The sequence below is a fragment of the Rhinolophus ferrumequinum genome, chromosome 23, assembly GCF_004115265.2.
Source record: "Rhinolophus ferrumequinum isolate MPI-CBG mRhiFer1 chromosome 23, mRhiFer1_v1.p, whole genome shotgun sequence".
Classification (NCBI taxonomy): domain Eukaryota; kingdom Metazoa; phylum Chordata; class Mammalia; order Chiroptera; family Rhinolophidae; genus Rhinolophus; species Rhinolophus ferrumequinum.
Window position 1 is genome coordinate 22,627,645 of NC_046306.1, and position 27,849 is coordinate 22,655,493.

At 50.3% G+C, this 27,849-nt stretch overlaps 3 protein-coding genes across 8 annotated transcripts in view; 2 read left to right on the plus strand and 1 right to left on the minus strand.

The window, feature by feature from the left end:
- Positions 1–146, minus strand: part of TTLL9 (tubulin tyrosine ligase like 9) — a 39,512-nt gene extending 39,366 nt beyond the window's left edge. For all 3 annotated transcript variants that reach the window (XM_033094919.1, XM_033094920.1, XM_033094917.1), the window contains exon 1: positions 81–146. In XM_033094919.1, the coding sequence (XP_032950810.1) occupies positions 81–95 (15 nt within the window). In that variant the 5' untranslated portion in view covers positions 96–146. The remainder of the gene's footprint in view (positions 1–80) is intronic.
- Positions 147–6,463: 6,317 nt separating this feature from the next.
- DUSP15 (dual specificity phosphatase 15) lies at positions 6,464–15,163 on the plus strand. 2 transcript variants are annotated; one of them, XM_033094974.1, is made up of 7 exons: positions 6,464–6,704; positions 7,468–7,501; positions 9,191–9,273; positions 11,312–11,361; positions 12,337–12,411; positions 13,526–13,697; positions 14,621–15,163. In XM_033094974.1, the coding sequence occupies exons 1-7, from the start codon at positions 6,684–6,686 to the stop codon at positions 14,885–14,887; spliced, it is 702 nt and encodes a 233-aa protein (XP_032950865.1). In that variant the 5' UTR covers positions 6,464–6,683; the 3' UTR covers positions 14,888–15,163. The 2 variants fall into 2 exon arrangements, with proteins under 2 accessions (XP_032950865.1, XP_032950866.1); XM_033094975.1 differs by lacking the exons at positions 6,464–6,704; positions 7,468–7,501; positions 9,191–9,273; positions 11,312–11,361; positions 12,337–12,411 and adding an exon at positions 13,079–13,162.
- A 2,782-nt stretch (positions 15,164–17,945) lies between these two features.
- LOC117015994 (interferon regulatory factor 4-like) lies at positions 17,946–27,844 on the plus strand. 3 transcript variants are annotated; one of them, XM_033094969.1, is made up of 8 exons: positions 17,946–18,285; positions 24,041–24,230; positions 24,528–24,625; positions 25,395–25,563; positions 25,682–25,747; positions 26,427–26,798; positions 27,338–27,471; positions 27,704–27,844. In XM_033094969.1, the coding sequence occupies exons 1-8, from the start codon at positions 18,055–18,057 to the stop codon at positions 27,812–27,814; spliced, it is 1,371 nt and encodes a 456-aa protein (XP_032950860.1). In that variant the 5' UTR covers positions 17,946–18,054; the 3' UTR covers positions 27,815–27,844. The 3 variants fall into 3 exon arrangements, with proteins under 3 accessions (XP_032950860.1, XP_032950861.1, XP_032950862.1); XM_033094970.1 differs by having other exon boundaries at positions 27,353–27,471; XM_033094971.1 differs by having other exon boundaries at positions 25,452–25,563; positions 27,353–27,471.
- Positions 27,845–27,849: the final 5 nt, after the last annotated feature.

Sequence of the window (27,849 nt, forward strand, 5' to 3'; positions counted from 1 at the left end):
CCCCCAAATCTGAATCCCTCAGCGGCTTCCCTCCTTCCCTCGAGGACGATGAGACCATCTGGGTCGGGCGGCACTCCTACCTTCGGTCGTGACATGACACGATTCCCCAGGGCCGGACCCAAACCGCCACCTCGCCCGCGAGAGCCTGTGAGTCCCGTTGCCAAGGCGACGGAGAGGACGCCCTGATCTACCGCTCTGATTGGATGAGCCAAAAGCACGCCTTTCTGCTCAGTAGACAAACCCGAGACGCTGGAAGTGCTTGCTCGCCCCGGCAGGCCAGACCCCTGAATCTTTCTCAGCGCCTCCGTCGGCGACCCTGGGGTACAACCGACCAAAGACCGGCTCTCCGCAGCGGGCATTCACTGCCTAGCTCCTCTTTCAGCTGCACTTGGCTTGACTTAAGAGGACTGAGTCTGAAAAGTCGTCAGCTTTTGGTAAACGCAACGGTTCTAAGTTTCCTTACTCGGTCCCTCAGTTAGTAGGCACCAATTCGAGGACTCACCGCAACGCCTGCAGTAGCCACCTGACCAGTCTACTAGTGACCACTCTTGCCATATCCTTTCCAGTTCATTCTCTGCACTGCGCCAAAGAGCTCTTTAAAACACAAATCCGGTCTTGTCTGTCCCCTGCGTATAACCTGAAGTGGCAACTTCCCGGTCATTGCACCCTGCACTGGCTCCCTGTCCTCACCTGCCTCTCGCTTCACTACCTCAAGATCCGTATACCAACCATAGCTAACTAGAAACTATTTGTTTTTCACTTTTATTGTTGTTTTATAGCAACAAAAATATAAGTTATGTAGGAATATACCTAAGAAAATACATGCAAGACATTTCAATAAACAACAAATTCTTATTAAGCATGTACTTTATGTCATGTCTCATTCTTGACTCTGAGGATAGAGCAGTGAACAACACCAACAAGCATCTGCCCTTGTGGAGTTTATATTCTCATGGATAAAATTACAAAACATTTAAGGACATTAAAGAAGACCTGAATAAATCCAGGGCTATACCACAAACATGGATGGGAAGACTCAATATCAACATAAAGATGTGTATTTTCCCAAAATCCATAAGGATTTTTGAGAGCCCTTGTCAAACCAAAACAACAAAATATATGTGTTGGGGCAGGAGACATTTCTCTGCCTGTAAAGTCCCAGTATTACGCAGGGAGAGGCAAATATCAATGGAATACAATAGGGATCCTAGAAACACACTGTGTGTGTGTGTGTGTGTGTGTGTGTGTGTGTGTGTGTGTGTACAATAAAGGTGGCATCATAAATCAGTGGGGAAAGGATGGAGGGTTCAGTAAATGGCATCCAGAAACTGACTTTCTATTGGAGTGAAAAACAGATGCCTAATTCAAGTGGATTAAAGAACAAATAAGGCAAACAAATATTTCAGACTCTTAGAAATATGTACGTGCATATATATAATATTTGTATGATCTCAGGGTAGGGAAGGAATTCTTAGATAAGCAATAATAAAGCACTACTCGTAAAGGAAAAAACTGATCTGTGACTCTCTCAAAATTTAAACGGCCATATAGCAGAAGACACCGTAGATTCGATTAAAAGATAAGCTACAGACTAGGAAGAAATATCTGTAACATATATAACAAAGGACTAGTACTAAAAGAACTTCTACAAACCATTAAGAAAAAGACCCCCCCAACTTGCAAAAGAAAAGAAAAATGGGCAAAACATATGAATAAGAAATTTTCAGCAGAAGAAACTCAAATAGCCAATAAGAAAATTGAGATATGTAAATCAAAACAATTATAAGATAAAAATTTAAGTCAAGGTAGATAAAAATAAAAACATATATCAATGCCAAGTGTTTGTGAGCAGTTGGGAAATGGGAACCTTAATATGCTGCTGGTACATTCACAATTTGGAAGGCAATTTGGCAATATCTCATCAAGTTGAAAATGCACGTACCTTATAACCCATCGGTTCCACTACTGGACATATATCCTAGTATAGGCTCTCCAAATACAGCTGTACAACCTGTGGACTACCTATCATCTTGCTGCTAATGTGCAAGGCGACAACCTTTCCTAAAGAAATTCTCACACTTATGCATAGGTCATATGTCCAAGGATGTTCTTTGCAACATTCTTTATAATAGTGGAAAATATTAGAAACTACCTAAATGTCCATTAGTAAGGTGATAGATGAATAAAATGGGGTATGTTCTAATAACATAATACTATACAGTGATAAAAATGAATGATCCCAATTTATATTAACAAGGAAATATCTCCAAAACCTATTGTTGAGTGAATCAAAGCAAGTGGTAGAATGATATTTTTAAAGGTTACAAATTGTATTAATTATAAACAAATATACAAAAGTATATTCTATATATTTGTGAGTATATAGGGATTAAACATTTTTAAATACGAACTGATAAGCCGCACACCAAATTCATAATCGTGGTTGCCTCTGAGGAGAGAGTGAAGGAAGAGAGAGGAATTGGGAACTTCAACAACTTCAAATTTATTTGGGATGTTTTGTTTTATTTAAACAACACGGTTGAAGCAAATAGGTCAAAGTATTCTCATTTGGATTTGATTTTTTGGTGTTTTTTTTTTTCCAAACAAAAAGCACACAAGCCATAGCAATGAAAGAAAATCGGTACTACAATAGAAAATTTTAGGATGCTTTGGAAATGCATAACAGTGGGGTCTAACCAACTCTAACTGGGATCAGCAAAGACTTCCAGGAGGAAGTGGGAATTACCCTGATAAAGGGGATGGGAAGAGCATTCCAGGTAGAGGGAATGGCATGTGCAAACTCAGAAGTCAGAGAGAATGAAGTGGGTTTGAGGAAGTGAATACATGTCAATGACCAGGAGAGAGTGGAGAAGAAGGGAGAGATGAGGCTGCCAGACCTGTATGTTTTTGTTTGTTTCCTTTTTTACAGATGTGGAAACAGAGCCCTAGTAAGGGGAGTAGAACTAGGCCTGCTAACTCCCTGTCATTTGCATTACAACCTATAAGGATATTTTCTTCCCCCAAACAGATGATGAAACTGAAGCCTATAGAAGTTAAGAAATATGCTCAAGGTCACAATGACAGAAGCCAGATCCCACAAGGCCTTGTGCGCTACACTAAGCAGGTTGGACTTTTTCCTAAGGAGACATTGGTAAGTGTGTTAGGTTCCTATTGCTGTTGTAATTGCCACAAACAGGGTGACTTAAAACAACACAAATGTATTAGCTCATGGTCCTTGAGGTCAGAAGTCCAAAGTGGGTCTCACTAGGCTAAAATGAAGGTGTCAGCAGGGCTGAGTTTCTTCTGGAGGCTTTAGGAGAGAATCTGTTTCTTTGCTTTTCCACCAGCATTTCTTGGCCCATGGCCCCCTTCCATCTTCAAAGCCAGCAATAGTGCCACTCTAACCTCTGCTTATGTCATCACATTCCCTCTGACTTTTGTTCTCCCTCTTCCACTTATAAGGACCCTTGTAATTACACTGGTCCTACCTGAACAACCCAGGATAATCTTTCCATTTCATGGTCCCCAGATTAGCAACTTTAATTCCATCTGTAGCCTTAGTTCCCCCTTTCTATGTAACATAACATATTCACAATTTCCAGGAGTTAGAGCATGGACATCTTTGAGGGGACCATTATTTTGCCTACCACAATGAACCACTGAAGGGTCTTAAGCAAGGAAATGACAAGGTGAGACCTACACTTTAGTATCTTGTTATTATTGGTTTTATAAAACAAATTGGGCTTTGCTACAATAACACTTTCAAAGGCTGAACAGTTCATAGATATTAAATGTGTTAAATCTAATAACTGTACCTGGGTTATTTTTTTCAGGTCTTTTAACCTGATAGAGTTCTTTCATACATGTGACTTGGTTATTTTCCCCAACAACCAAGTAGAAGTTTAAAGTGCTCTTATAATTGCCCCTTTATGGATGAGGAAACAGACCCAGGGACATTTGGTCACCTGCCCAGTTTCACATTGCTGCTAAGGCGAGGGCCATGATGAGGAACTAGACTCTGGGTCCACTAATCAGAATTTCTTTAGGTCGTCCATGGGGTGGGGCATTCTGAGAAATCAGCATATCTTTGGTGCAATTTTTCATCTATAACCTGGTGCCCAGTAAATACTTGTTGAATGGATGAATAGCCACTGTCTGTAGCGCAGACAGTGATTTCCAAGGCAGGAAAACCAGGAATCATTCTAGAATTCCTCCCTTCCCCCCCCAGTCCAATCTATCTGCAAATCTTATCAGCTGCACTTCCAAAATATTAATATATACTGAGTCTGTCCCCTTCTTTCCAGCTTCTAGGCCCCCACTTTTTCCCAGGGCACCATCATCTCCTGCTTGGGCTGCCACAGTAACCTTCTTACTGGCCTCCCTGCTTTGCCTCTCTAATCTACGCTCCAGATAGGGGCCAAAGTGATGGGCTTACAATGTAAATCAGATGATATGGCTTCCCCAGTTAAATTTTCCAGTTGGCTTTCCGTCATACGGAGGAGAAACCCTAAACCCCCAATCATGGACATACATGGTCCTGCACGCTAGATCGCCACTCTCCTTTTCTGCCTCATTCTTACCACTTCCCTTTGGCTCCCTCCCCTCGAGTCCCACTGGCTCTTCCCAAAGGCCAAGCTTTTCCCACCACAGAGACTTTGCCCATGCTGTTCTTTCTGTTGGAAATCTCTCCACTCTTTAAATAGCTGGGTTCTCCATCTATGCCAGGTCTCAGTTTAAATGTTACTTATTTGGAGAGGTTCTTCCTGCCCTGCTTTTGGGTCCTTCATAGAAAATTGTGACCATTTGTAAATGCTTTATTTGTCTATTTGCTTATTTTGTTTTCCTTCCCTCCTAGACCTGAGATGCCCAATATGTGGTTACCAGCCAGATATGGCTATGAAGCATTTGACATGTAGCTGTTCTGAATTGAAGTATGCTCTAAGTGTAAAATACACACTGGATTTTAAAGACTTAATACAATAAAAAAGATGTAAAATATGTCATTAACAAATTTTAAATACTGACTGCATGTTGAAATATTTTTAATATATTGGGTTAAATAACACATTAGTATCAACCTGTTTCTTTTTTTAATGTGGTTTCTAGAAAATTTTAAATTTCACACGTTGCTCACATTGTATTTCTATTGGGCAGTTCTGGTCTAGACTGTTGGCCAGTGAAGGTAGGAACCTGTGTCCCCAGAACCTACCATGTAGTAGGTGCTCAGTATTTGTTGAATAATTTGGTTTTTATGAGAGCCCTGGGCACAGACAGAGCTGAGACAAGCAGTTCCATGTACATTGTGAATTTGAAGAATAAAGAAACACAAAAGATTTTCATTTTTCTCCAGTCGCTGTATTTCAAACAGGTTCGGTCAACTGTCTGTCCTGCTCTGTACTGACATTCCTCCTACAGTCACGTGCTACTATAGGTGGGAGGCCGATGGCTGGAGGAGCCAAGTTGGTTCCACTGCTTCTATTTCAGGCCCATAGGAGGTGTCTGGTCTCAGCTCTGGTCCTAGTAGCTGGAAGAGCTCACCTCAACACACTGAGACACACAGATAGGGTAGTGGTGACCCCAAGAGGACTTACCCAGGGTCACCCACTAGGTTAGAGGTGAACAGGGACTGGAACCTTGGTCTCCATACTCACCTTCCAGGACTCTAGCCTCCAACTGCATCCTGTTGTAGTCACCTTTACTCCCAGGGACCCAGGAGACTTCAATCCTCCCCTCACATTTACCTCTGACTTCTTGAGGGCCCTGAGGGTAGGTATGCCTGGTTCACGGCAGAACTGACCCAAATGGCACTATCCACATAGAAACCAAAGTGGATGGGAGGAAGGGATGGGAGGATGGATGGAGGGATGGATGGATGGATGGATGATGGATGGATGGATGGATGGATGGATGGATGATGGATGGATGGATGAGTAAATGGATGGACCTCCGGATAGGAGGACAGATAGTTGTGTGAGTGGGGGAGGAGGATGGTTAGTTGGTAGGGTGCTTTCATAGGGCGCAGGTCGGGAGACGTGATTACTGAAGGAAGTAATTACCCAGTTTTCTGTCTCAAACAGAATCTGAAGATCAGAGGACCCATAGCTATCAAAGTTCAGCCCCCAGCACGTTTCTGCTAGAAAACCGAGGCCGAAGGAGCTGGGTGCTTTGCCCCAGGGCCCGCAGGGAAGTCCAGGCAGAACCGGAATTGGAATCTGAGTCTCTGAGGCCGCGGCTGGGGGCTCTTCCCGCCCCCAACCCCGCCAGCGCCTGACAGTGCCAGGGTGGGGGGAGCGCCCCCGCCCCCATCTCCGGAGGTATTGGTCCCACGCGGCCCCAACAAGCTGCCGTTGTCCCGCGGGCTCTGGGCCCCGCACACTGGGGCTTTGTCCAGCCCCCCGCCGCGACCCACGGGAGGGGCCCCCACATGACCGAGGCGGTAGGAGGAGCCTGCGGCGGCAGCGGCGGCGGCGGTTCCACCATCATTTCCCTTCTTAGCCCGCAGTCGGCGGGCAGTGGCGGCGGCAGCGGCAGCTACTGGGCAGGGCTGGGCGGGGCCGCGAACGCCAGGCCCCCTGTTCCCCGCCAGGCTGCAGGAGCTGGGCCTGGGCCATCAGGGGAGCTGTAACTCGAGCGCTCTCCAGGCGGCGAGCTGGGGGTGCGCCCGGACCCCCGCCCCCGGGATCATGGGGAATGGCATGACCAAGGTAGGGTGGGGGGATCGCGCAGCCCACACCTGCCCACCCCCAGTCCCCACCCCGGTGCCTGCCTGAGACTGGGTCGCTCTGCCCCCCTCTGACCTTCTGGCTCTCCCTGAATCTGTGTGTCTACGCCTCTGCCTCCCTAGGACTCTGAGATTGTATACATACTCTGGAACTGTATCTCTCTCTGACTGCGTATCTCTGTGTCTCTGTCTCTCTATGGTCTCTGTCTCCCAGTGTCTATCTCTGCCTGTTTCATGACTCTGTATTTCTTGCTGTGTCTTTCTGTGATTCCCTGTAACTCCCAGACCGCCCCCCCCCCGCCCCCCCCCCAGTCTCTTTCTCTGGCTCCATGTGTCTCTCTCCCTTGTCTCTGACTCCTTGGACCCTCTCTCTGGAGCTGCTTGTCCATCCTTCCCCCCCTCTACCTCTGCATAACCCTCCTCCTGTTCCTGCCTTCCCACTCTCCCCACCCTGGCAGGTTCTCCCCTTGCCCCCTCCTCTGTGCTCCTCCTACCCTCTCCCCCAAGGTCTTTGAGCCCCTCTGTCCTCTTTCACTCCTACCAAAGCCAACCTCCCATGGTGTCCTCTCCTGCCCTCCCTATCCCTCTCACAGAGAGTCCAGGCCCATGAGAGGGAGGAGAGTGCTCCCTGAGTCCTGAGGTCCAGACATCCTTCATGGGACAGAGAAGCGCTGGGACAGGCCCCAGCCATTGGGGAGGGAAGGGCTGTTCCCCTACCCCACTAACCCTGACCGTCTCTCCTGTAGGTACTTCCTGGACTCTACCTCGGAAACTTCATTGGTGAGCACTGCCCACTCTGTCCCAAGGCCATGGCACTCTGCCTGTCCCAGGCCCATGTCCACCATTCCTGCTCTGGCCCACGCACCTTGGAGCTTAGGAATGGGGCTGGGGGCAGAGAATTGATAGCAGGCAGGGAGGGGGAAAGAGCTCCTGAGGACTAAAGGGTAAGGGGGTGAGGGAGTGCCCCAGTGCAAAGGGCTCAGAACACTGTGCTGGGCAAGCCTGCACCTGCCCTGAGCCTTTGCCTCTCCCTCAGCACAAGGCGCACTGCCTCTGTGGGCTCTTCCAGCTCTGAGGTTCTGGGGTGAGGTCTGTTTGGAGGTGTTGCTTCTAGCTGGGAAACTGGGGACCCTTCCTCCCACAACCGCCTGCTCAGAGGAGAGGTCCTGGAGAGTGGACTGTACCTCAGAAATTTCCCTGGTGAGCACTGCCCACTCTGTCCCAAAGCCATGCGTTCTGCCTGTCTCAGGCCACAGAAACAAGCTGGTCCAGGGTTTAGGGGACCCAAGGTGGGAAAAGTCACTTCTATCTGCGAAGTCAGAGAAAGCTTCAGAGAGGGAGGGGCATCTGAACTGGGACAGGGCCTTCCACCCTGTCCCCCACTGGCTGAGGTGCTCCACTCTCATAAACCCTGATTCCTTCCTCCCTCGGAACTAACTCAGCAGCTCACTCTACACTGATTTCAGAGTATTTGGCTAAGTAAAGTCTGAACTTTACTTTATGAGGGCAGGGGCCATGAGGTTGACCCCGTACCCCCTGCTCAGCCAAGGCTGCACATAGTAAGCACTCAGTAAATGTATGGAATGAAGACGTGGACATATGGAGAAAGAGAGGATGTGTGTTATTTACTCTGGTTATAAAAGGTCTGTGAAATCCAGCCCCTCGAGATGACTACTGATAGCAACGTGGGGGACACCCCGAGGTCATTTTTCATATCTCTTTGTAAATACAGATTTAAAACAAAATGTAAACCTATGCTGCATGCTGTTCTGTAACCTGTGTTTCCCACGTAATAATGTATGATGGACATCCATGCACATCAGCACCTAGAGGTCATTTTAGTGGCTGCATACCGTGTTTCCCTGAAAATAAGACCAGGACTTATATTAATTTTTGCTCCAAAAGATGCATTAGGGCATCTTATGTTCAGGGGATGTCATCCTAAAAAATCATGCTAGGGGCTTATTTTCCGGTTAGGTTTTATTTTCGGGGAAACACGGTAGTAATCAAATACATGCCTTTTTTTTTTTTAATCCAGCTCTCTTTTGATGAACATTTAGCTTGTTCTCATTTTTAACTATTTCTGATGTGTTTACTGTTATAAGCAGCACTGCAGAGACTGTCGCCCTCTACACATGGCCTTTGTGTGAGCAAATGCTTCTCTAGACAAGATTCCTAGAAGTAGAATTGCTGGGTCAAGGATATGCCAGGGAAGGGCTTTGCGATGGAAAGAACAGCGTGGGCAAGGTGGGGGAGATGCCAAACTGTGACTTGTGGGTGCCCCAGAGCTTAGGGGTTTGGCAGGACCTGTCATGCTGGGAGCAGGAAGTGGCGAAGGAGTGGGGAGTTGGTGGAGGGTCAGCCAAGCGGGGGGGGAGGAGAGCTGGCAGGGAGCTCCGGTCTCACTTGGCCACCAGGAACACATAAGTCACACCTGCCAGATTGGCTCAAGCTTCATGTTTCTTTCAGATGCCAAAGACCCGGATCAACTGGGCCGGAATAAGATCACACATATCATCTCCATTCATGAGTCACCCCAGCCTCTGCTGCAGGTACTCCTTACCCCCATCCCAGGGCTGTGCATAGAGGAGGAGGGGAGCTTCTGAACCCCCACAGGACCCATTTACCATGTACCTACTATGTGCCACGTCCTATACTGCCTTCCTGACCCATGCTAACTTATTCGGTTAAAAACTGGTGTGTTGAATGTTAGTATCCCTATTTGATCCCTATTTGGCAACTGAGGCCCAGAGAGGTTAAGTAATTTGCCGAAACTCACACATCCAGGAAGCTAAGGAGCTAGAATTTGAACACAGGCCATCTGGCCCCAGACACCTCACAATGAACCATAAAAAGTCCCCTGCATAGGATTCTCATTGCCCAACTGAATAGATAACTCCAAATGAATGATTCTGGGCTTTGTATCTTGCTGTGTGACCTGGAGCTGTGACTTTACCTCTCTGGGCCTCTGATGCCTTAGCCCTATCTGTTCCCTGGGGGCTGTTGTGAGAAGGCAAAGGGGCTGTGGGATGGTGAAGATGCCTTGCATGCTGTAAGGCCACCCCACTGGAGTGGTGGGTGCTGGTAATATTGAGTCCTGGAAAAGAGGGAGTAAGGGTGTTATAACCCAGGAGAGGAAAGCAGGAAATCCAGACCATAGATGCTGGAGTCAGGAGGCCCATCTTCACCATTTATTCTCTCTGTAACCTTGTGCACAGGACTTCACCTCTCTGAGCCTCAGCTGCCTGATCTGTAAAAGGAATTTTATAACAGTACCGACCTCACTAAGTTGTTGAGGGCCACAGGATAGATGCTCAACAAATTACAGCTAATATAATAACAAAGTTAATCATACTCTTATCCCACAAACAGAATCCCTTCCTTCTTATCTGTTAGAGTCTGTATCACCTTCTGAAGGGAAAGAATTGTGGGCGGGAAAGGGTTCTGGAGATCTGAGATCCAGACCAGGTTCTCTCACAGATACGCTCTGTGACCTTGGCAGGATCCTTCCCCTCTCTGGGCCTTAGTTTCCCTATGTGTCTGATTTGATAAACTCTAAGAGCAACCTCCAAAAATCTGCGATTCTCAATGTCATTCAAAGAAGAAATTTCCAGGTCAATGGAGTCTGATTTTGCTTTATAGTACAGGCTCGTTTGGGAGTAATTGCAGTCACTAGATTGCATGAGGAAGGTTGTCAAGTCATGAATACATTTACTAATGAAATGAGTGCTTGCAAAATGAATCCCTGCTCCAGTAGCCCTCCCCTCTTCTCACAAGCATCTATCCTGCCTCATCCATCAGTGAATTTACCAGTGAGGGTTTGGTAATGCCGTGCAAACCCAGAGCCAAATGTGTTGCAAAATGAAATTGCAAACCTTGCAAAAGATGCAGAATTGCGTGACCTTGGGGAAAGTGAGTTAGAAAAAGGCTGGACTCTCACATGAAGCTATTCACAAATGAGGATCTGGGGAGTGGGAGTGGGGGGATCCCTTAGCCACTGGCCCAGGCACCTGAAAAGAACCATTTGAATATCAAATGATTAAGAGAGGTCCTTGAGAAAAGTGATGAGGTTCTTGGAACATGGGCAAAAATCCTCTTTATGGTCTGTGTGAAGGTGAAGCATGAAGTGAAGGATGTCGAAGCAAGTTTGTTGGAAAAACCACTGACAATTCACTGCTTGATTATTTTAATGATTAGCACAAAGTTTTATAACCACAGTTCATGAACTATAAACTTATTTTCATAATTTTTGTTTCTTTTCAAGAAAATAAAATCTGCTTTGTCCTCCTCACTATGTAATTTTGTAATCCTCATTTGGAGGGGTGTCGCTTTAAGTGGCCCTTTCCCAGCTATTAAATGAAAGGTCCTTGGATCCTTTTTATCAAGTCCTCAGGAGGTTCTAGAATTACAGACAGTCAGAGCTGAGAAGCCCTCAGAGATGGCATCTACCCTCTTTGGACAGAGAGAACAGTGACCCAGAGAGGGGCAGGAACTGGCCTGGGGTCAGGAGGTGCTTGGGCAGCCCAGGTTGGGGTGAGGGGATGCAGGCAAGCCCCCCCCGCACTGCCTGTGTGTGTTTTGTACTTGCAGGACATAACCTACCTTCGCATCCCAGTGGCTGACACCCCTGAGGTACCCATGTAAGTTCCCTGGGATAGACCTGCAGAGAGACAGACAGCTGCCTCCTGTGATGGTGGGAGGGAAGGGGGGAGGTGATCTGAGGGAAGACAGAGAGGACCCAGGCCAGAAAGCTGTCCTGGGACCCCAGCACAGGTCACCCAGGCCCAGGTTTGACTGTCTCAGCCACTCCCTTGCCTATGCCCCTAACCAAGACCCCTCACCTCCCAGAGCCGAGTCCCTTCGGCTATGATGTGGAGAATGTATCCTGTCTCGCAGGATCAGTTGCACAAGCAGACTTGAAAAGGTCAGACTCAGCCTGTTCCTGGCCTTGGAGTTAAGACAGACATCTGGGTTCCAGCCAGGCTTTGCCATTTACCTGCTGTGTGACCTTGGGCAAATTGCTTCCCTTCTCTGAGAGGGAAAATGCAGGCATGATTAGCATTAAGGAATCTTTCCAAGATCAGATGACACAGATTGAGGGTCTAAGACAGGGCCTGGAGTATAATGGGGGCTCAGAGCACAGGGTTTTTGTTCCTGTGAGCAGCAATTCCCCCAGCCTACGAAGGACCCAGAAAGACCCAGACAAGACACCCCCGCCCTTGGGAGTCTTGCTGCTAACCCCCTCGCAGACCATCATTGTCCCCCGCGTACTCTGATTGCAGACCCCAGAGGAAAGGGGACTCCTCTGTTTCCTCCCACCCATTTCCTTGAAGGGTCAAGACAAACCCCTCATGAAAACAGGATCCACAGGACCCACTAGGAGGTGCTCCTGCTTCTGTGATGGGCTCTGCTAAGATTGGCCTCTCTCACCGCCTGAAATGCCACCATTATTGTTTCACACACACCCGCCTCCATGTGATAATATTGGCCGCTACTCACAGCACATGCTAGCTGACCTGAGGACCCCGAGGCTCTTTGTGTCTTGCCATCCCATAAATGGGGAGGGGTACAACTCCTCGGAGACCTGCTCCCGACCCTATTGCTTTCTTCTCTAGCAAAAAGCACTTCAAAGAATGTATCAGCTTCATCCACTGTTGCCGCCTCAATGGGGGGAACTGCCTTGTGCACTGGTGAGTTATGAGGGGAGTAGAGGGAAAGGAAATAAGTAGGTGTCCTTCATCCCCAACACACTCTTCCTGTGAGGAGGGAGGAACCTGTCCAGCTATCACAATGCCTGACAATCCACCATTCATCTGCTAGAGACCCACAGGGGACTCAAAGCTCGGCTCTGTCTTCTACCAGCTGTGTGGCCTGGGCCAAATCGCTGTTTCTCCCTCATTTCCTCATCTGTGAAATGGGGAAAAGCGTGCTGACATGATGGGCTATTGGGAGAGACAGGTGGGGTCATGCAGGTAGCTGAACCTAGTTCCAGCTTCCTCTCCTCCCCTCCAGGCCTTTGAGACGATAGTGCAGGGCAGTGGCAAACCCCGGGCTGGGAAACAGGACCCCCAAGTCTTCCTAGGGGCCCCTGGCCCAGTGGATGTCATTCATTCCATAACTTCTCACTGAGTACCTACCCCACGCGGGAGTCCCAGCCATAGGAACAGCGCCCTCCTGCTTATCTCTCATTCTTTCTTCCTCCTTCCCACAGGCCATCTCCCTGTTCTTCAAATCCACCAGGCTCCCACCCCATGGCCTTCCTATACACTGCCCAGAACATCATTCATCTGTGTCCCTCTTTCAGGACAGCTTGATATCACTTCCTGGGGAACACCTTCCCTAACTCCCCCACCACCAGTACATTAACAACTCTTCCTATACCGTCTCCTCGCCCCTGGACTCATCTTCAGAGTAATTGGCACCGCCTGAAATCATTTCCCAGTTAGTGTCTGTCTCCCCCAGCCGTACTGTAAGCCCCAGGACGGTAGAGACCATGTCTGTTTTACTCCCCCGCTATATCCCCATCATCTGAAAAATAACAGATGGTCAGGAAGTGTTGGTTGAATGAATGAATGAAGTGATGTTTTTCACTCAGGCTTTTAATGTGGGCGAATGGGGGATTCTCTAGGCAGAGGGAACAGAATGGACAAAGGTCTGGAGGTGGGAAGACAGGTCCAGGCAGGTTCCTTGTGGTTGGAGCTCAGGAGGCAAGGGTGGGAGAGCTGAAGTGGGGATGGGGTGTCAGGGGTGAGGCACAGAGGAGATTGGACCTTACCTAAACCTTGGGGGGGGGGGCTGTCCCAGCTTTGCAGGCATCTCCCGTAGCACCACCATCGTGACGGCCTATGTGATGACTGTGACGGGGCTAGGCTGGCGGGACGTTCTTGAAGCCATCAAATCCAACCGGCCCATTGCCAACCCCAACCCAGGCTTTAGGCAGCAGCTCGAAGAGTTTGGTTGGGGCAGTTCGCGGAAGGTAGGGGCTGGGACAGGGGCTGGGACAGGGATGGGGCAAAGGCAGGGGTTGGGGTGTGGTGGGAGACTCTTCTTCCCACTTGAACTGAGCACTGATTGGAAAGAATTTTAACCTGGGTTTCAGACCTAGCAGAAGATTTTCCTGGAGTCTCAAACCCATGGCCCTTGGCTAATATAGCTCCTAGGTGTGTTTTGTTTGGATAGCCAGATGTTTTCTTTGCCTTTTTAATTTAGAATTTGAATGCCTTTGAGGCAGACGGGACCCAGGTCCCAGAACTGCCTGCTCTACCTGCCTGGAACATGACGGCATTTGAGTATTTGGCCTCTTTGGGGAGAAATGTCCATCTCCTACTCCACCTGTGGGTCCTTGATGAGGCCAAAGCAGTTCCTTCTCTTATTATGCCACTGGGCAGATGGCTTATGGAGATGTCAGGAACTGAGGCATCCCTGGGAACAAGGAATGAGAAATAAATAGAGACAGAGAGAAAAGCAGCAGGTGCAGGAAAGTTCGCAGCAGGTGCAGGAAAGTTCTCATCAGGTGGTGGGCTGGTACCCACAGGCTTATCCACAAGGCTGCTTTAGGAAAGAGGCAGGCAAGGAAGAAGCCCCGTGTAAGTGGAGTTGCTGTGCAGGAGAAGGGAGTTAATGTGGTCCCCACCGTACAGGCAGGGGAGGCACTTCAGCAGTTCTGGAAGATGGAGTATCAAAGGGGAAGGGGATTCAGGGAGAGGGAAGGGAATCATGGGAGGGGGCGCTCATTGAGGGCGATGGAAACTCAGAAGGGAAGTTAAGAGGATGCTCAGGAAGGCGAGGGGCTTAACGAGGTGTGGAAATCTCGAAGGAGGGCGGAAGCTATGAGGATTGGGGAGGGGACCGGGCTGGAGGCCGGGCACCGACCCCCGCACCCCTACATCCCTACCCCAGCTTCGCCGGCAGCTAGAGGAGCGCTTCGGTGAGAGCCCGTTCCGCGACGAGGAGGAGATGCGCGCGCTGCTGCCGCTGTGCAAGCGCTGCCGGCAAAGCTCTGCGACCTCCGCCGCCTCCCCGCAGCCTTCAGCCTCCGAGGGAACCCTGCAGCGCCTGGTGCCGCGCACGCCCCGGGAAGCCCACGGGCCGCTGCCACTGCTGGCGCGGGTCAAGCAGACTTTTTCTTGCCTTCCGCGGTGTCTGTCCCGCAAAGGCGGCAAGTGAGGATCCCGCCCCTCTTCTTCCCGACTGGTCTCCTGCGGGGGGGCCGTCTGCGCCTCCCACGGCCTCCATAACAGGCCCAGAGCCTGTGGGAGCCCCGCGGCGGCCTGATCCCTGCCCCTGCCCCCTATGTCCGCCCTGCTTGTCTGCGTCTGCAATAGTGTGTCCTCCGTCTGTGCGTCTCCGTGTCTGGGCCGGCCTGCTGCAACCACCTGGTGCCTTAGTCCTTGGGCTAGGGGCGGAGGCACCCGGGCCTCCCCTCTTAAAGGCTGTGCGAGTGGAAGTGGAAGTGGGTGGGTGGGTGGGTAGGTAGGTGGGAGGTTGGATGGGCCTGGAGGATATTAAAGAGACACAGAAGCTGCTGGTCTGAGTGCCTCCCAGTCATTGAGAAAAGGTGGGGCAGTGGACTCTTCCAGGGGCCAGGAGCCTGCAAGAAACAGGGATGGAAAGGGATCTGCATCCCCTGAGGCCTCAAGAGCCTGCCACCCTCATAAACTGTTGTCTTCAGGGCTGAATTTTGAGACTACTTCTCTGACAATCTCCCCCAAACCCATCTCTGCCCTGGTCTCCAGACAAGGCCCTGAGTCCCTCCCTCTCTCTGAACCCCCTTCCCCTCTCTGAGCCCCTTTCTTCCCTGAGCCACCTCCGCCTCTCCGCTCCCTCCCCTTCCCTATTCACAAATACTAACTAGTAAGTGCCTCTTTCATGCCTGACCTTTTACAAACAGGAGTTCACTTAATCCCAGGAACAAAACTGAGACTCAGAGAGGTTAGGCAGCTTGCCTAAGGACACACAGCTAGAGAAGGGGAGGCTGGATTTGAACCAAGGCAGTTTGCATCCCATGACAGTTGTTAAGAAGCAGCTCCTTCTGGTCTTGGAGGTTACTGGAGAGGAAGATCCACCCCCAACTAGTGGGAATGACCGTTCCCATCTGGAGTTGTAGGCCAGGCAGCCCAATAAAAAAGCAAACTGATTTCCAGGATGATTTTTCCTAAAGTAAAATTAACCTGGAGTTGAGTGAGTTCTGAAATAACTATAATCTACAGCCACCTGTGTGGGGCTCTTATTATGCGCCAAGCACTGTGTTCAGGGCTGTGGGCGAGGCTCAGATTCCAGCTCTGGGGGTGGAGAGATGGATGAAATAACCACCTGCTGCCCAACTTTCTGCTCCGCATTCATTCAGCAAATGTCCATTGAGTATCTACTACTACGTGCCAGGCATTGTGCTGGCCACTGGGGATACAACGGTAAGCAAAACCTCTGCCTTCATGTTGCTGACATTCTGGTGGGAAAGACACCAGATAGACAGATAAACAAAAGAAAAAATAAGTCAGGGAGTGAACTGTTATGCTATCTGGGGAGAAGTATTCCAGACAGAGGGGAACACTAATTGAAAAGGCCCTGAGGTGGAAGCCTGTGTGAAGAGCAAGATGGCTGGACTCATCAGAGTGCAGGGAGCCTGAGGGGGTGCTGGCTAGTTAGCCGTGTCACCATCCACTGGGTTTTAAACACCATTCTATTTCTACTGGTGTCTTCCCCTATTTAAAAACCTTCCTGGCCCCCATCATCCATAGGAGGAAACAAAGCACCTTGATCGGATGTTCCAGGTCCTTTATGATGCTCCCTCTGCTTCCATCATTACTTTCACCACACTCTGACTCAACAACAACAATACCACTCATCTATTGAGCACTCACTATGGGCCAAACAATGTGCGAAACACTTTACTTGCATCTCATTTAATCCTCAAGCAACCCTATGACAGTAGGTGTTGCTATTTAACAGATGAGGAAACAGGTTGGTGCCAAGATCACCAGCTAGCAAGTGGTGGAGTTGGGATTTGAATCCAGGCAACCTGGCTATGGATGCCACCCTCTTAATTACTACAACTCTGCCACCTAGAAAAATGAAGAGATTGTCTGACACACTCAAGACTTCTGCCTTGATGCAATTATTTTGTATTATTTAACTATTTTTGTATTTAATCATATGAAATACTTTGTGCCCCTTTGGAGCCCTACAGGCCTGAGTTTGAATCCTGGCTGTGACTAGAAGTGTGAAAACTGGGTGGCTGCTGGACTATGGGGACAGACTACAGACAGCAGGAAAGTCACTGTGACAGATACAGATAAGATACAGCCTCACGTCAATGCTGTCTGGGTGCCCAGTTTGGTGCCCACTGCAGACAGGGGTAGTTTCTCTCTTGGACCCTCATTTTCCCCATTGTATACAGCAAAATGTGGAGCAGTCTGAGCTACGTGACTTCTTTCACATCACAAATCTCATTTGGCAATTTAATAAAAAAATACAAACCTTAGAAAAATGCATACATATGAAAAAATTGCATACATTTTCAAGGGGGTCACAGACCCCATCAGGAATCTGCAAAGTTTTGGCATAGCTGTTGGGAGACACGGTGAGGCACTGTTTAAGCTCCTGAACTCTGGGGACAGAGAGAGACACAGTTTGGGATTCTAGCTCCCCCACCCACCAGCTCTGTTACCTTACAGGATTTTAACCTCTTTGAGTCTCAGTCTTAACAATAAAATAGGTAATTATCCTCATTCACATGCTGTTCTGAGAACCAATCAAGACATTGCAGGAAAGGCTTTAAGTGGTGCGCATCTGTAAATGGCGACCCCCAAGATTTAAGGTAATACATCTCCAAGTGTGGTCCATGGAACAGAATCTCCCAGGGAACTTGTTAAAATCTGCTTCCGCAGGTCTGGCTGGAATGGAGGCTTCCCAGTTCTGGTGGGACTTAGTTTGAGAAGCACTACACGGTTCCAACCTCTACAGTCCAGGTTCTGAAAAGGGACTGACAAGTTTTTGGTAGGCTGGGAAAAGCAGAAAACAGGTGCAGCGGTGGGGCAAGGAGCAGGCAGAGCCGGGGCTACCCCACGCCAAACCCTCCCATGAGTCTTGGCGTCCCACAGCACCTCTAGCTGCTCGGGGCAAGAAGCCTGACACCCTCGGGGCCCGGCTACACGGGGAGGGGCGAAATGTAAGGGCCTCCGGGGACAGGGGGCAGAACAGAAAGCGAAACCTGCCCCGCCAGACTTTCGCTTTCACCGACTCCGCGCGCCACCCAGGTGGCTCCGCGATTCCCCACTGCGCTGGGAACAATCACCGCACACCGCGGACGAGGCTGCCGAAGCACTGCATCCCCGATGGCCCGCGACCCCTGGCGGAGGGAGGAAGAGAAGGTCCCCGACGGCAGGCGACCCTCGGAGGGAACCGGGGGTCCCCTGCGTCTCCGCGACTGGCTCGTGGCGCAGATCGAAAGCGGGCGCTACACTGGGTTGCGCTGGGAGGACGCGGGCAAGACCCTCTTCCGCATCCCCTGGAAGCACGCAGCCAAGCAGGGTTACCAGGCGCAGCAGGACGCGGCGCTCTTTAGGGTAAGGGGTTGGGGGTCGGGGGACGCCAGTCCGGCCCGGCCCGGGAGGGCTCTGGATGCGCAGGGCCCTTAGCCACAGTCGTCTCTAAGTGGAGGGTAGTGTTCTTCATGTATGGGAGACCCTCAGACACCCTTTTAAAACAGAATCACCGCGGTTGTTTGACCTGCACCGTCTCCACCTCTCAGGGGGCCTCTCCTCCCTCTCCAGGGAGCCACTAGATGCCCCCAATGGGTACTCCCTCAACTTCCCATCCCCAAATCGCCAACCCAGAAGATTGGGGACATTTTCTGTGCTTCCCAACACCAGCCCCTTCTCAGAGACCCCTCCAGGGATGCCCTCCCTTTCCTCGATAATCATTAATTTCCTCCTCACTGGCTCTTTTCCATAACATTTAAACTGCAGAATCTCTCCGGTGAGCAATAAGGAACCAACCAACCAACCAACCAACCACGTGTCGGGTTTCCACCGCCCCCCCAAACAGCAGTGCCTCCAGCTCCCCCATCCTTTGGCCTCCCCTCTCATTTCACAGCTTGAAGCACCTGCAAAGAGTCTCCTGGTCATCAATTCTCCTCACTCAGTGCCCCCTACCTTTCCTTCTTCTCCTCCCCACCCCCATCTGTCCTAGGTGCCAAATCCAAGGATGCCATCACCGTCATCTTTTTTGACCCCTGGTGGGAGGAGGACCCTCTCTCCTCCTTGAAACACTCTCACTTGGTTTCCAGAATCTTTGCCTCCCACCCCACCCCTCACCCTGCCGGTTTCCTACTACCTTCCTGGTCCCTGCTTCTCAGTCTCCATCCTCTCTCCTTCTGTCCTGGGGCTCTCCTAGACCTCCCTCTTTTTTTTTTTAATTGGGGAATATTGGGGAACAGTGTGTTTTTCCAGGGCCCATCAGCTCCAAGTCATTGTCCTTCAATCTAGTTGTGGAGAGCGCAGCTCAGCTCCAAGTCCAGTCGCCGTTTTCAATCTTTAATTGCAGGAGGCGCAGCCCACCATCCCATGCGGGAATTGAACCAGCAACCTTGTTGTTGAGAGCTCGCGCTCTAACCAACTGAGCCATCTGGCTGCCCCTGGACCTCCCTCTTCATGTCCCACTCTCCCCTTCCACAGCCTTGGCATGGAGTCCCAAGCCTGCTGGTCTAGCGTCCGGCAGACCTCTCAGATTCAGCAGATTCTCAATACCGTGCTCATCAGCTTGCCCCTACAAACGTCTGTGTTTTCCAAAATGGAAGATGGTACCCATTGCCCCATTGCCACCCAGACCCCAGAGCCAGGTACCTCAACCCTAGCTGCTCCCGTCTCTTCCAATCTCATTCTACTCCAGTACCAAGGCCTGCTAGCCCTTCCCGCAGAACTTCTCTTCAGTCCATCTACTTGGACCCATTTCTACAATCTTTCAACAGGACAAGCTCAGTGACCTCACTGAGCCCCCTGCTTCCCCCTGTCCCTTGGCTCTCCCCTCAGTCCTCCAGAAGGATCTTTCTAAATGTAAATCTTGCCTTGACACTCCCCCACCCAGAGTCCTCCCAGGGCCCCTCACTGTCCTTGTGATTAAGTCCCCACTCTTTACCATGGCCTCAAAGTCAGGACAGGAACTGCCCCGCCCGCCAGCCACATCTCTTTCCACTCCCTCCCCTCCCCAACATTAGACCTGCCCTGACGGTTCTTTCAGTTTCTAAATGCTTCATGTTTCCCTCACCATTCGACCTGTGCACATGCCGTTCCCTCTTCCTGGAACACCCTCTCCTCTTCACAGTCACCTCGCCAACTGCCATCGTGCTCAGCTTAAACATCCATTCCTCAAGAGTCTTCCCTGAGGCATTCATTTGCTTAACGCATTTATTAAGCTCCAACTCCCAAGCCATCCCAGATTCCTTCTGTTTCCCCCACTGGAACAACTTTCCCTATGAATGATAAGTGCCTGGGATGAATCTGTCTCCTCCAGCTGCTTGACAATGGAGCACAGTGCCTGGCACAAAGTAGGTGCTCAGTAAGTGTTCAATAGGTGGTCACATGACCTGTTCCTAAAGACTTATGCGCTGTAGTTCAGAGGAAACAGATTGTAGGGCCTGGCCTTCCCCCTTCCGGCTGCTTTGACCCCTCCCTCAACTCACCACTGACACACACATGTGATTCCCTGGCTTCACACCTTCCCAGTCCCCAAAGCCCATGGTATAGAGTTTGCCTTTGAGAACATTCATGTTCCAGCTTCAACCTGTCTATTCTTAATTCCTCTTCTCTTTCCCCCCACCACATACAGTTGATTCTCATTATTTGTGGATTGCATATTTGCAAATTCACTTACTAAAATCTGTAATCCCAAAATCCATACTCAGGGCTCTTTTGTGGCCTGTCACAAACATGTGCAGAACAGTGAAAACTCTGATTCACCAACATACACATTCCCAGTTGAGGGTGAACAGGGAATGCTCTGCCTTCTTGTTTCAGCTCTTCTACTGTAAACAAATGTCCTTTCCACGGTCTATTTAGTGCCATATTTTTAATATTTCTCTGCTTTTTGTTGGTGATTTTACAATTTAAAATGGTCCCCAAGGCTACGTAGTGCTGAAGTGCTGTCTGGGGTTTCTAAGCACAAGAAGGCTGTGTGGTGCCTTATGGAGAAAATACGAGACAGATAAGGATCGTTCAGGCATGAATGAGTTACAGTGCTGTTGGCCAGGAGCTGGATGTTAATGAATCAACAGTTTATATCAATTAAGGTGTCCTGTAGAAACACATATAAAACCAGGTTACGTATTGATCCGCTGATGACAATGGTGTGACCCAGATGCTCACACACCTAACCCTGTATTTTCCCTAGGAGCAGTGGTTCAGTAGTCACTAATTCAGTGTTGGTGTCGATTTTCCAGAACATAACTACCATGAATAATGAGAATTGACTGTACAAATACCCTCAGACACACATACCAACCATGCTGCTTACTGTTCCCTGAAGGCACCATGCCCTTCCACTCCTCCAGGCCTTTTCTCAAGCTGTTCCCTCTTCCAGGAATGTCACTCCACCTGGCACCTTCCTACTCACCCTTCAAGGCCCAGCTCAATTTATTTCACAGATATTTATTGCACTCCTGTGTGCCAGGCATCACTCTAAGTGCTTAAGGACATATAATACCATGTTTCCCTGAAAATAAGACCTAGCTGGACAATCAGCTTTAATGCATCTTTTGGAGCAAAAATTAGTATAAGACCCAGTATTATTTTACTATAAGACCGGGTCTTTATAATATAATATAATTATAATATAATAATATAATATAATTAATATAATATAATATAATATAATATAATATAATAATATAATATAATACCGGGTCTTACTGTATATTAATTTTTGCTCCAGACGGGCCTGGTGGCTCAGGTGGTTGGAGCGCCGTGCTCCTAACACGGAGGTGGGTTCCATTCCCACATGGGCCAGTGAGCTGCGCCCTCTACAGCTAAGATTGTGAACAACAGCTCTCCCTGGAGCTGGGCTGCCGTGAGGGGCTGAGTGCTGCCGCGGGCTGCTGTGTGCTGCCATGAGCGGCCAGTAGCCAGCGTGAGTGGCCGGCAGCTGGCGAGAGCCGCCGTGAGCGGCCAACCAACGACTGGCGACCGACTGCCTCAGTGGGGGGGAACACAAGGCTCATCATACCAGCATGGGCCAGGGAGCTGTGTCCTACACAACTAGGCTGAGAAACAACGGCTTAAACCAGAGTGGGGGGGGAGAGGAGGAGGGAAAAGAGGGGAAAATTTTTGCTCCACAAGGTGCATTAGAGCTGATTGTCCGGCTAGGTCTTATTTTCGGGGAAACACGGTACCAGTGAACAAAACAAAGATCCTTCTCTCATCATGGTGATAGCACCCTGTGCCCTGTGCCCAGGGTACCTTTGAGTCAGAGTATCCTTAACATCATGAATAAGTACTATAATAAGTAAGCACTGACTGTGTGCCAGGCACCGTGCTTAGCACTTTACACAGACCGCTCATCTTACACCCACCACAACCGCGTGAGGGCGTGAGGTTAGGTACCGTTGGCACAGTTTATAGACAACAAAATCAAGCCTTAAAGGTCTCATCACTGGCAAGTGGCACCAACATAGGAATGTGGATCTTCCGTCTGGTGTCCACGGTTCCCGTAGCCTGGGATATCTGAGGGCAATGACTAAGTGTGACTCATCAGTTAAATACCCCCAAGCTCTGAATGTGATTAATGCAAACAACACATCTACTGCCCTCACCTTTGACTACTCTGCCCCCAGCTACACTGGCCTTCCTTGAGGTTATCAATCTCCTCCCACCTCAGGACCTTTGTACTTGCTGTTCTTTCTACCTAGAACACCCTTCCCTCAGTTCTTTGTCAGATTCCATCCTTCTTTTTATTCAGGCTTCAGCTCAAATGCCACTTCCTCCAAGAGGCCATTTCTGGTCACCCTCTCTAAAGTAGCCACTCATATTTCTTATTCATTTATTTCATCCCTCTACTACAACAAACAGTCATTCTAATGTGTTTAATGACTATCTTGGGTTTGTATGTTTTTTTGCAAAGTGGGCATTGCTATTTTGTGTGTATTCTTACCTCTACACATCGTGTTGTGTTATAGATCTCACTCTGTCTTACCTTGCACTCAGGATCATGCTCTGAATATCTATTCTTGTTCTCTGTACATTTAATTTGTTACTCCTAGGTGCTTCTAGATGCTTCATAGACTATAATGGACATCCATTACACCAATACCCCTATCCACTTTCCCAGGGAAGGACACAAGTTTGCTTTCCAGCACCACAAGTCATGCTGCAGTGGATATCCTTGCCCTGGTGGATATCACACAGGATAAGCCTGTGTGAGAAGTCCCTTGGAATTAGAATTTCTGCTCACAGTGTATGCCAGATGTCCATCCAGAAGCTCTGCACCAATTCCACACCCACCAACAGTGCCCACATCCCAACCAACTCCTGGCATTATGCAACTGGCTAGATCTTGTCAGCTTATAAGTAATATCTCATATGTTTATTTGCATTTCTCTGACACTAATGAGTCTAAGTACTCATATGCTTATGGGTTTCTGGTTTCCTCTTCTGTAAACTACTCATTCTTGCCATTTGATAAGAATGTTTTCTTTGGGGAATGCTCTCTGTTTCTTGCTGATTTGTAGATGTTTTTTGTGTGTTCCAGATTTTAGCCCCTTGCTGATTTCAGACATTGTAATTTTTTTGTCTTATAGTTCATGACTTTGAGTTTTGTTTAAGAAGCATTCTCTGCCCCTAGACGATTTTCTCCTACGTTATCTTCTATTAATTTCACAGTTTTACTTCTTTTGTTTTTTTAATCATCTGGAGTCTACTTTGTATGTAGCAATAGGTAGGGATTTTGTTTTATGGTTCTCCAGATAGCAAACCACGGCCACTATTTTATGTCCCATTATCCTATTTATGTTTTATTTATCACAATCCATAATTTGGATATAGCTATTTCCATTGAGCTGTTTGCAGCTATCTTCTCCCATTAGACTTGAGTTCCTTGAGAGCAGAGACCATATCTGTCTTGTTCCCCATTCAGTCCCTGATTTGGGCTTGGCACATAGTAGGAACTCAAGGAAGGGAAGGCGAAAGAGAGGGAAGAATGAAGGGGTGGAGAGACAGAGGGTAAGAGGGAGAGAGAGAAGGGTGGGAGGCAAGGCAGGCCATTATCCCTTTGCATAACACCAGCCCCCTGCCCCCAGGCTATTCCTCCCCAAGTACTCCTGCTCCTCCCCAGGCTTGGGCCATATACAAGGGCAAGCGCCTAGAGGGCACTGACAAGGAGAACCCCTCCACCTGGAAGACGAGGCTCCGCTGTGCTCTCAACAAGAGTGCTGACTTCTGTGAGGTGCGTGAACGCAGCCAGCTGGATATCTCCAACCCCTACAAGGTCTACCGGATTGTGTCCAACAATGCCCTTGGCCCAGGTACTGTCCTGCTCCTGGAGGTCGTGACCAAGGATGGCTCTCTGGGCAATAAAGATCTCCCTTTGCACATCTGTAAAATGGGACATGGTGGACTTACTGAGTTTAAACTCATGAGCAGATAAACACAAAAGGACCCTTAGACCACACAGTTTATCTCCCCATTTGAAAAGGAGGAAACGCAGAGAGAGGTGGGTTTTGCCTGAGATCATGCAGTGAGCTGGGGTACTCTTGTCTGAGATCATCTCAGTTGAGGGGATTCCCCCCAGGAAACAACAGGCTATCTCTTCCTCCATCCAGTTACCAGGGCTTGTGCTCTCCCTAAAAAGGAAGACATTCTTCAGAGCCAGCAGGAACCCCCTGGAGAAGTGATGGAGATAGCCTGCAGGACAGACCAGGTCAGTGTCCCTCTCAGCCCCTGCAGCCTTTTCAGCTCAGTTACCTCTCACCCAAACCACCCTCTCTAGAGTCTCCAGCACACTGAGCTCATCCCCACTCCTCCTATCAGCTCTACTTCTTGTCTCGACTCCATCTCTGCCATCATTTTCAGCTCCATCATTCTATTCGCTTTACCTCCGTCATCTCTGGCTCTGTCACTGTTCCTATCACCTCCATCATCTTCAGCTCCATCACTCTGTCTGCATCAACCCTATTTTCTCCAAATTCACCCCTTGTCGCCGTCATCATTGGATCCATCACTCTGCCCCCACGCACCCCATCAGATCCTGTTATACCACTGTATTCCCTTCCCCTTCATCACCTCTTGCTCTCTCACCGTTGCCATTACCCCCCATCATGTCCAACTCCATCACTGTCTGCATCACTGCTATCATCTAGACCTCATCACCTCTCCTCCATCCTCGGTGGTTCATTGCTCTGACCCCATCCCCCCACAGCCTGGTCCATTCCACTCTCCCTAGTGCCCCTATCAGCATCCATTCCACCACTCTGTCCCTCTGTCTCTATCCCTTCTGTCCCCCATCTTCCCATTCACTCCTAGCACTTCCCCCCCATGACAGTGAGCTTCATCTCCAACCCCATCACCTCCAACCACCCCATCAACTCTCTCTTTACCTCTCTAAGGGGGCGGGTCTTGAGCTCTGAAACCTCAAAGTCCCTGTGAAGCCCAGCTGAGTTTCAGTGTGCCCAGATCTCTTTCTGCTCCAGGGCGGACAGTTTGGGGGCTCCTCTCCCACCCTCATGGCCCTCTCTCCTGATGCTCAGGCTGGCTCTGGATTAGCCACAGAAGATAAGGACAAGGAGCAGCCCCTCAGGCTGGCCGAGCAGGGCTCACGGCCTCCAGGTGCCCTGCTGCAAGGCCCTTTGGCTGACCACAGTAAGGACTGGCTCTCCTCACCCACCCCTGTCTCCTCCCATCCTCCTCTAAGACCTTGATCTAGGGGTCAAGGGACCCAGGGTGAGGTGGCACCTGACTACTACCCCTCTTTCCCTAGGGTACCAGGCTCAAGACCCTACACACCCCTGGTGCCCCTTGCCTTCTGAGAACTTCAGCAACCCTGGTAAGGAATCTGAAGGCCCTCCCCTCTGACTGCTGTGCTCTATGGGGAGGGCCGTGGTGGGGGCCAACTAGCCTCTGTCTCCTGCCCAAAGCACCCGGTCCAGACTCCCAATAACAATGACAGCCAACATTTGTTGAGGGCTTAGTTTATGCCAGACCTGAGAGATACCCTATTTGACCCCTATTTTAGAGATGCACAAGCCAGACACAGAAGTTAAGAACCTTGCCTAAGATCACACCGTTAGTAACCTGAGAGTTACGAACAGGTCACAGCTCCTAAGTAGCAGTGAGAGATTAGAATCCAAGGGCCTGACCACGGAGCATACTGCTGGTTTCTCACATGGGAGGCTGCTGTGTTGTTGTTGTTAAGACATTTGCTGGGAAGCAGCTCCTAAAATCTCAGAAGTTAGGGCTGGGAGGGCCTCAGTGTCATCATGCCCCCATTGTACAGAGAGCCCTGGACCCTATGCTTCTGAAGCTCAACTACCAGTTTGTTTTTAGTGGAAGCAGCAATTATTACCATCACCACCACCGCCCCTAGAATTATTATCACTTATTGGGAGGAAATGTCAAAAATTCCCGAGGCGGGAGCCGGGGGGAACGTCGGGGTCCCTTGTCCTGTTGTGTGTGTAGCGGGGAAGGACGCAGCCTTGTGAGCTCCCCTTTTCCACTTTCCGCAGGTTGCTGGCTGCACGTGCGGCTGTTCTACGGCGCGCAGCTGGTGAGCGAAGCCATCGCGCGCACGGCCGAGGGCTGCCGACTGAGCCCGCGGGCAGCCGCCGCCGCCTCCGAGGGCCTGCTGGGACCGCCACCGCGCGTCGCGCATGTTCGTTTCCCCGAGCCGCCGCCGGAAGCCCTGGTGCTGCAGCGCCTGCTGCCTCACCTGGAGCGCGGCGTGCTGCTGTGGGTGGCGCCCGAGGGCGTATTCGCCAAGCGCCTCTGCCAGGGCCGCGTTTACTGGCGCGGCCCGCTGGCCCCGCACCGGACGCAGCCCAACAAACTGGAGCGCGAGCGCACCTGCCAGCTGCTCGATACGCGCCGCTTCCTTGCGGGTAAGAGCGCGACGGTGGGGCCGCTGGTAGTGCAGGGCACAGTGGCTAGGCACAGGGTGGGCAAAAGGACGTGATCAGAGGGGAGTGGGCACACAAGATGTCGGCACAGGGGAATGGGCTTAAGGATTCGGGGCATGGGTGGACATCAAAACAAAGGACGTGAAACAGACTGGGAGTGGGAACAAGTACCGGCCTAAGGATGGCTGGGCACAGGTATGGACATAAGTGTATGGGCGGTGTAGTCACAGGCCAGGCTTGGGCATTGGGTGTGGGGCATATGCAGAGGACCTGGGCACGTGTTTTCATAGCACACAGTGGGCACTAGGGCACTGAGCACAAGATAGGCATAGGTGAGTGGTCATGGGCCTGGTGTGGGCAGTGAGCATGGTGCATGGGGCATGGGCACTGGAAGTGGGCACAGATGTGGGGCGTAAGACAGCCATAGAGAAGTGGAAGTGTGCACGAGGGGGATGTGGGCATGGGAAACGAGCACAGGTGGGCACCAGGTGGGATGCTTCGTCTTGGCTCAGCCCCTCCAGTCTCTGTGCCCGTAGAACTGCGGGCCCACTTGCAGGATGGTTGCCCGGAACCTGAGTACCAGATCCGTCTGTGCTTTGGCGAGGAGTACCCGGGGCCCCCGGACCGGCCTGAGGAGCGGCTCATCATGGCCCACGTGAGTCACCTACCGCGGAGAACCACACCCTCCAGGCCCCGACAGCCCCTCACGGCTCCCTCTAGTCCCAGCTCTGCCCCTGGCCTGCTGTATGACCCTCTGGTCTGTGTAACCCTACGTGGAAAGTGCGTGTGAGGAGGCGGCTGTCACCAGGGCTGTGACTTCCCCCAGGAGCTCAGGGGGCCGGTAATGGAGAAAGTTGGCTCATTGCCCCCCACCCCATCCCCTGCAGGTGGAGCCAGTCTTCGCCCGAGAGCTCCTCCTGCACTCGAAGCGCCACAGCCACAGTGCCCCTGCAGCTGCAGGGTCCCAGTCCCTCAGCTCAAACGTGTCACTCACCTGATGGTACAGCTGTGTCAGCCCTCAGCAACCACTTCC